This window comes from Xiphophorus hellerii, chromosome 16 (genome assembly GCF_003331165.1).
Source record: "Xiphophorus hellerii strain 12219 chromosome 16, Xiphophorus_hellerii-4.1, whole genome shotgun sequence".
Taxonomy (NCBI): domain Eukaryota; kingdom Metazoa; phylum Chordata; class Actinopteri; order Cyprinodontiformes; family Poeciliidae; genus Xiphophorus; species Xiphophorus hellerii.
The window spans coordinates 16,855,362-16,864,297 of record NC_045687.1 but is presented as its reverse complement, the minus strand read 5'-3'; the positions used below and the strand labels follow the sequence as shown (position 1 = coordinate 16,864,297).

Genomic DNA, 8,936 nt, shown 5'->3' with positions numbered 1-8,936 from the left:
TGACTCTAAGGGTGAAAATGATGCTTTTTAAAATTGTTTTAAAAATGTAGTACAAGTTTAATTTTAAGCATTAGTGTTTGGCTCTCTAATTTGCTGACCTGTTTATTACAGAAGCTATTATTCCACCCACAACTGACTGCTAGCCTGGGCAGAAAGATGTCAGAAATTGTCTGCTATCACACTTAATTTTCCCTGAACAGCTCTAGACATAATATCATTTACTTTTTTTTTTTTTTGGAAGTAGCTTGTGACCGTTCAGTAACTTGCCTACAGTTGCCATTCGTTCTGGCGTCTCCATTTCGACGAAAATGGATTAAGCGCTAACTGCTGGTCAATGCGCAGTGAAGCTAAAAGCAGATTTCAGTCATTTTCAAAAAACTCAACATTTTAAATGGAATTTCATAATCTAACCACAGTAAATCAAAATACCATCATTAAATGTTGCATAGCGAAAGTTGCAAATGGTTACAATCAGTACAAACATTTAGGAGAATATTTCTAATAACAAGAGGAAAAAGCATTACAATAATTAGTGGTTGTTATGAGGAAATAGTTTATATCAGAAATAAAAGAAAGATTTTGGGTTTCACTAAAAGCTACGCTTGTTATCCAAACCAAAAGAAAAATCTGAACTTTATGATGTTTCTCTAAGGAAGGAATGTCATTTATTTCAGTATTTTTATAATGGTTTGAGTTGTTGCAGGACTCCTGGACTATATGCACAGTGGGTTACGATGTTTGGCTAGAAATGGTCTTCGTTTTCATTGCTGCTGCTGCCTCCTACATGCTGCGTAAGTGACAGCCTAACCCAGTTTGACACCTATTGTTATATAAAAATAATTGCAGGGTTGCATAAGTGTATGTTTTCATTTTTATTTCTTAACTTTATGGTTTAACGCGTGTTTGCTTTTTTGTTTACAACCTGAAAATCCATTTTCCTTACAAATGTGGTGCCGTTTAAGGGGAAACAAACAAGCTTTCCGACATCACAAGATGCATTGCCACAAACTACAGTTAAAACAATGAAATAATTGGACAAATTCTTCTTACTTTTCGGGGCGTATAGCTTCAATACTCTATAACGACATTTCTTACAAATGCTTGTTAAATTATTTTAGAATCTCTACTGCAAAATGTTCAACAATAATCACAAAAATATGAAAAATGAAAGAACCCAAAGAGATATAGATAAGAAAGTTAAAGAAAATGGTGTCTGTAGGAAATGTTCCATTCCATAGCAGAAACATTAGCTGTTTGCAATATATTTGAAACAATAACACTTGGTGTAGCGGCTCAGACTTAGTTGGGAAATTTGATCTTCTCCTGAGCCTCTACAAAAGCCGAAGTGTCCCCACTTTGCTAACGACCATCTCATTAGTGTTACATTTACATTTAAGTTAACATGGATGAAGTTACTTTTACCCCTAAATTTCAATAAATATATTATTATCAAAACACAGATACTAATATTGTTTTACCAACTTGTAAATGAGTCAACAACATTTGAAGATGTAAAAGTTTCCAGCTTTCTGAACATACATGAAGAACATTAAATGTTTTGTTTTTTTGTAATAATTTACTCATCAGTAGACTCGCCTCTTTTCCTCAGATTTTTCTGGATTTTCCCCATCGACCTGTGACCCCTGCTCTGAGAGCGAGCTAACAAACTGTGTTTGCTGAAAACAATGCAAATGAATAAAGTTCCACGGTTCATAAGGGACGAGAACAACATTTTTAATTGCATGAAATCGTCCACAGTATGTGTTTCATTTTTTCTTGGACTTTTCACAGTCAGATTATTATTATTGTTACCACAGCAACTGATCCCCAGCTGAATATTACAGAGACTTGAGCCTGACCTTTACTTGAAAAAGGTCTAGATTGCCTCTTGAATGGAAGTGTTTTTCACTGCCAAAACCTGTCTAACTTCTGGTCTTCACAATAACTCTTTTGCACTAAGAAATGAGAGGCAGAGACAAATTTGAATTTAGACCAAATGGGAGACAAAGAATGTTGTAAACCTGAGGAAAAACACAACTTTTTAGTACAAATGAGAGGGGAGTTAATACTTTTTCACAGCAATGTACAGTGTTTGGAAATATTTTTTCACACATGGTAAACATATATAAAATACCACCACAAGAAACTGAAAGCTATCTGAAAGTAGTAATTCTTATAGTACAGAACAATAATGCAGTAGCGCCACCCAGTGGAAAGTCATGTTACAAATAGAAGTGTTGTAATTTAAAGTTTGAAGTGTGACTACTTTTTGAGCAAGTCTTAGATATATAATTCTTTCTTTTTAGTTTTGTTTATATGAGATTTCTACTTTGCTTTCAGAAAACAAATGAATAAATCAAATAAGTAGCTGTTTGCTCCCACTATTCACACCTGAACATAAAATTTACAAAAATCCCAAAAGAAAAGCACTCTTACATGCACACAACCATAAATCCCCAAGCATTAGGAACTGTTCATCTCAATTAGTAGCTAATTTTTTAAAATCTCAATCAATAGTCAAAGGGCCTGCATTTTTACATGATAATAATCTTCATCAAGATCCCCATAATAATGCAGATCCACTGGAGTTGGGCTGCGCTCCCTGATGAAACCAGGCGGCTGGAGATGTACGTGTTGCGAGAAGGCATCCACAGTGAGCAGTTATAAGGCAGTTTCTGGGTCCCTTTCTCCGTGGGAGCTCTACTCTGGACAGTGAAATAGCCTTTGTCGTCAACACTTTGTTTCGTTTCGGTGCCATCTGTAAGGTTTACGTCTCCCTGGAACCAGTGGATGTCAGCAATGGGGTAAACTTCATCAAAGGAGCATTGGTCAGGGGGTGTATCCTTGCCAGGCTTTCCAAAGCAGTCTGTGAAGAGAAATGACACTCAGAAAGATCAAAATACAACAGAACCAGTAGTTTTAAACTGACTAACCTCCAACACTCAGATGGCTCTGCCCATTCGCGTGTGCACCTAGTGAGTGCAGTTTGCAGTGGTAGACTCCTTCATCGGACGGGATTATGTTGAGGATGGTCAGAGAGAGAGTGAGTTCAGATGTTGTGTTTGTGAAGTTGCACTGAATCTTGCTGGTAGATGTATTGTTCATGTACTGGCACAGTGTTGTATTTTTGTGTTGCCAGTCAAATTTGACGACCTTTGAACCCTTCAGCATTGCTACGCTGGCACTGCAATTCAGGGTCACGTTTTCACCACAGGTCCTATTCACATTTGATTCGGTGTCCAGCTGCTTACACTGACTCACTGTTTAAAGACAGAAAAATCAAGGTTAGACTGCATGTCTGAAAATGTAGGGACCGCAGCAACTTCCTAAGAACTAAAATCCGCCGACACGTGAGACCGACTTATGCCTATTTCAATAGTGCAAACAACAAATATACTTTAATATGCATTTAATACACACAGCTGAAACAGTTTAAGCAGTACTGCAGAAGACAATGTCTAAGATAATGCCATCCTTTTGTCAAATCTTTGGGGCACAGCCAATCAGTGCCAATGAAGATAAAATTGTCTACTGTGCAAAACTTGCCAACATGTCAATTAGCATTGCACCTGGGTATTTCTGCTTCCCAAACTACATCTTCTTTTGAACATCCGCAATGTAGCACAAAAGTTAGTTCAAAAGTTTGCTATTACTTATTTATTTTTATACTTATTTATTTACGATTTGTTTTATTTAAAACAGGGACACAATATACAAGAATACAATAACCACAAGAGGAAACATGCACTGGATCAAGTTACAGATTTAAGTGTTAATTTCCACCTGTAGTCTCCAACTCCCAACTTATTCACACATCGTCTTTGGATTACCCTACAATTAACTTTTATCTGTTTCACATGAGTGACGGTGAAGTCAGTTTCAAGGTTTACGAAGCAACAATTGCTTAAATCTTTGACTTTTTTGGAGTTTTTTAAAAGAATTTTCTTGGCTCTGGTGGCTTTTATTTGACAGTGAGTGGACAGGAAAATGAGTTGTGAGGGAGGGGGAAGAAATTTGGGACTAAAATCTGTGATGGCCTCGTAGAGGACAGAGGCCTTTGTCCATACCTCGCCACCACCGCGCCCTAAATCCTTAACATTTTTTTTCCCAATTTGCAGTTATCTCAAGTTAAGATGTGATAAGTCAGTGGAGTTTCCAGTCAAAATATTAATAAAAAAACCAAATAAAAAAAAAAATTATTTGTTTACTTGATTTGTCACAATGCAGTTAGACACTTTTTATTTTTCCACAGCATTTTGCTGTTCATTCAAAACCATCCACAGTGAAAACTTATGATCCAGTCAGCCCAAAGTGATGTACTGAATTCTTGTTGGAACTTGTCCTTATTGACGGATTCAGCTTAACTCAGGAATCCGCAAACACATCTGTTTGATGATTGCCTGTCTTTAAGACGACAGGAAAAGTGCTGGCTGATGTATTGAATGGGTGTGTAAACGGGTTCTGAGGGTGAAAACACATTCACCACAATCGACATGTAGATCTAATGTTGTAATCTTATTGTAGTTTGCCTCCAAGCAGGTTGATGTTAATATTTTTAGAATTACTCAAAATGCAAATTGTAAAACCTACAAGAAAAAGCACAGGGTAAATGATTTAATACATTGAACATGCATGATTTTTTTTTTTTTTCTGTTTCGAGATGTTCATCACAAAAATCACATAACTAACACAGTTGCATATATTTTCCATGTCTAATATGTGTCATAGCTTTTCATACTCATGAGAAGTGAACATGTCATTTTCGCATGCTTTTATTAAAAAGAAGAAAAAAACATCTACTCACCAGAAATGCTGACCGCTAAGGTGAACCAGAAAATAGAAACCCAGACAAAACCAAGACGAGTCCATGCAGCATGGGAGGGTCTCATTGCCTTCAATCGCATTCAAATCAACATTTATCACGTTAAAAGAAGCAACAACAACTGGATCTGAAACAGAACAAAGTTGCTGGTACCTACCGTGGCGCGTTTCATAATTCATCAGTTTTTGTTATGAATAACTCAGCCTGACTAAAGGTACCAAAGCTCGAGAGGAGGAGCCCAGCATCAACCACTTTGTAGTTTTAAAAGAAACTTTTAGTCTGGGTGGTGTACTATCGAGTTAATGACTGAACATGAGCAGGCCTGCCCTGGAATGGATGAGCGCAGGCAAACACAATGAGACGGAGGATTTCTTTCAGCTGAATGAAACACTAGCACTTCACGAAATGCTTCTGCTGAGATCCATAGATCATCTAGCAACTAGTTCTTTACGATTATTTATCATTTTCTAACATAGTTATACAATAGTCAATGACACATTTTGTGCAGTTCTATTTTACAGTTTGTTTTTTTGCAACAGATTGCTGTGTTTAAAATAAAATAGGGTTGGTGTTACTTGCTACATTATGATATCATGTGTCTAATGTGAACTGAAGCCAAGTTAAAAACATTTTTGAAAAATGTGAATATCAACTTGCTCTTCAATCAAACGTAGATTTTTTCTTTATATTGCAAAAGTATTTTCATACCTTGAACAATTTTATGTTTTGTCATGTCAAAACCTTTGAATTCAGCTAATTGTATTGGGATTTGGAATATTTCACTTCCCTACTACATAATTTGGGAAGCTGGACAATAGACATGAAAATTAAATGTGAAGAAGGCAGAGCTGCTAGGCCAGAACCTGAGCAGATAAACGGAGGGAGGGTAAACAACAAGAGGTAAATGAACACGGAGGGGCAAGACATGACCTAAAGGAATCTTGATGGAGCTAAATAAACAACTATCCTGGAGGAAAACTTGCATATCACTCAAGACTGAGGGGAAGTTTTCCCTTCCAGCAGAACGATACCAAACATGCCATCACAACTGGAAGCATATTTACTGTCAGATCTAAATTCATTTGACAATCCCAGCAAAACTTTAAATGTAAATGCTCACCATCCAATCTGTGTTTAAGCTATTTTGTGACAAAGCATTGCAAGCAAAGCTGATGAAGGCACACCTTAAAAACTGTCACCCATAATTTGACTACTGTAGATTAAATGTGTAAAATGTGCCACTCGACATAACGTTTCATGGCACCATGAGTAATATTCTAATTGAAAGAAAAAAGATGTGATTACGAGTGTATCGGTCAAAACTAATTTCCAACCAAAATCCCCCAAATTTGTTGTTTTGGAAGATTTATATTTTTAGAGTCATTTTATTTTCCTTAATGAAAATTACTCCTAAATAAATCTGTTTGGTTTTCTCTCTTGGTTTCTTAAAACCACTTGTCTCTGCCAGAAGAAGCACAAAAATGAGCGATGTAGCTGAACTGTTTGAGATTAGTTGGACATTTTTCACAAAACCTTGACAGGTTTGACTCTCATTTACTCCCAAAGACTTTATTGTCGTTTGCCAACTTGTCTTTGTAGATCATCAGGTTGCATTGTGAAATCTTTTGTACGTTTTATAAGCTGTCACAGCCTGGCCCGGCATGTCGATGCAATGTGAAAATAAAAAGTACTGAAGGATGCAAGTAAACCAGAACAAAAATACAAAACCGCTATTAACACTAAAAGTACTGAGTTTGAACAGATTTGCACATTGTCCTGGAAATACATATTTATACAAATTACATTAAAATACAAATGTGTGCAATTTATAAAAAAGACTGAAAATAGCATATAAAGTTGCTGACAGGATTAGAGGAGAGGAGAAGAAAGAAAGCAAAGGACAGAAAAGAAAAGAAGAGAGAGAAGAATAAAGAAAAAATATTCTCCCAATTCCAGGTTTATCTCTTCATCATCTTTCTGCCTTTTTTCTCAGTTGTTTCTCTCCCACACTGTCTGCCTGTCAGTCTATTTCAAAGTCTGTGTCGGCATTGTAGCTACTTTATGCATGTAGTCATCCTGCAATTTCTGTTTCAGCTTTATTGTACCTCGTCTTTTCATATATTTTCCTAGACCTTGACTTTTATTTTATTTTTTTCCATTTTTTCACATTAAAACCACAAGCCTCAAAGTTTATGGATAAGTTAGTGACAGTGTGACAGATAGACTAACAGAAAGCAGCACTTAATTTTGAAGTGGAAGAAAAAGCAAAGAGATACATCCCAAAAAAATGAAATTACCATGAAAGGGTTTGCCACTTTTTTGTCATTCAGTTCAGAATGTGAAACTCATATATTATATCTATGCCTTTTACATACGCCGAAGCATGTCAACCCTTTATTTCTTGTAATTTTGACGATTATCCAAAACTTAGTTTCTCAGTTTACTTAAAAAAAACAGGAAACTTTACATAGAAATGTTAGGCATTTTTCATTTCCCTCAATACTTGGACTTCCTTCTGCAGGAATTTCTGCATCAGTGTGGTGTGGTGTGGAGTTGGTTCTGCTGGGATGTGATGGAAGCCCAGGTGGCTTTGACAGCAGTCTTTAGTTCATTAGTATTTGAGCCCAAAAGCAATGGATTTGTCTGCTAGAAATCTGCATAACTTTCTGCAGAATCCAATCCATGATCTGCTTTTAGTGGTGAGATCAATAATTTAATGGTATTTAATGTCTATTCTGAGTCCCTAATAAAACATATTTAACTTCAGTTGTGTACTAGAATGCCTCTGTAGAAATAAACATGCCTCATCCTGCAGAAATAAAAACATTCAATTACAAAGTCAGCCTTTCACAAAAAACTTTGACACTATCTGCCAGACGTTCAAAGACTCTGCAGGAACAGATCGATGAACATGCCGAAACAGGCAAAAGGCAGCTGTAGCAACCCTCCACACGCTGCTAAAAAACAGTTCCCTTATTGTGAGTTTTCATCACTGATTGGAGTGTGGAAGAAGAAGACCAAGTAAAGAATTTAATGAAGCATTGGGTTGTTTTTTTTTTTACTTGTACACAACAAAAAAACAGTTTAACATAAAAGTTATCTTGGAGAAAACTCGGGGGAATGAAAAACACTCAAAGTAGCAGTTACTGGAAGATCGGGTAGACAACGGGAGGTTAGGCAAAACAATCAAGTACAGGTTAGTCATCAACTGGGAGCGGAAGAATAATGATGGACCCCGGCGGGGATGGTAAAGACGGATCACAGAGCATAGAAAACAACAAAGCGGATTACATCACATACTGTGTGAAGTGCACACTGAGGACACCTGGTGGATAGAAGAGGAAGAGCACACATGAACGTGATCACTTTACAAACCAGGATTTTAAGAAACATTTAAAAACTAATAGGTGTCCAGTGATGCTCAGAGTTCAATCAAAACATTTACATGTAAATTTCTAAGAATGTACAATGTCTAAATTTAGTAAACTGTCTCACTGAGGGAGTTAACACCAAAAATCCAGCTGATTTTGTAGCTTTCACCTCTTAGCATATTCAATATAAACAATCGTGACCCAACAAATGACACTTTTTAAAGTATGCAATTAGGTGGCATAGTGCTGCAATAAACCAGCTGCTCATTTTAAACACAGCGGCAAAAGTGAAGGTAAGATAGCACGGTCATTGGTATTTCACCAGAAGATCCCAGACAAAGACAGTGACAGTGTTGAGAATAAACTTAGAAATGGGGATTTTCACAAAGTCGGTCATTCAATGTGAACATATAAATTTAAGTCAGTTTATGATGAACAGAAAGGCTTCATGGTAGAAAGAGTTTAGATATTGTAAAAAGATTGTCAAATAGATCCCAGCTCCATAAAAAGCCAAGATTTTCAAGAAGTGGCTTCTTGAAGTCTTTTTTTAGCTAATGAAAAAAAAGATTTAAAAAAGTATTTTCCTTCTTTCTCTATTGTTTTTTAGCTAACTGCTTGATGTGAGGGAGAAACTTATCAAATATCTCTGCGTCTTACTCAGTCTTCCAGCCATGACAGATGGAACATTCAAAAACCTCAGCCTGCAAGTAGACAATATAATAAGAACATTCTGATACAATTAC

At 36.4% G+C, this 8,936-nt stretch overlaps 1 protein-coding gene across 1 annotated transcript; it reads right to left on the bottom strand.

Moving 5' to 3' along the window:
• Positions 1–1,713: 1,713 nt before the first annotated feature.
• On the bottom strand, positions 1,714–5,115 carry LOC116735802 (uncharacterized). Its single transcript, XM_032587906.1, has 4 exons — positions 4,980–5,115; positions 4,805–4,892; positions 2,934–3,260; positions 1,714–2,866 (listed from the first exon to the last, which is right to left on the bottom strand). The coding sequence occupies exons 1-4, from the start codon at positions 4,992–4,994 to the stop codon at positions 2,535–2,537; spliced, it is 762 nt and encodes a 253-aa protein (XP_032443797.1). The 5' UTR covers positions 4,995–5,115; the 3' UTR covers positions 1,714–2,534.
• Positions 5,116–8,936: the final 3,821 nt, after the last annotated feature.

Coding starts and splice junctions, on each gene's coding strand:
- LOC116735802 (XM_032587906.1), bottom strand. Junction 3,261..4,804: donor CTTAGCGGTCAGCATTTCTG/GTGAGTAGATGT, acceptor GTCTTTAAACAG/TGAGTCAGTGTAAGCAGCTG. Junction 2,867..2,933: donor GAGCCATCTGAGTGTTGGAG/GTTAGTCAGTTT, acceptor TTCTCTTCACAG/ACTGCTTTGGAAAGCCTGGC.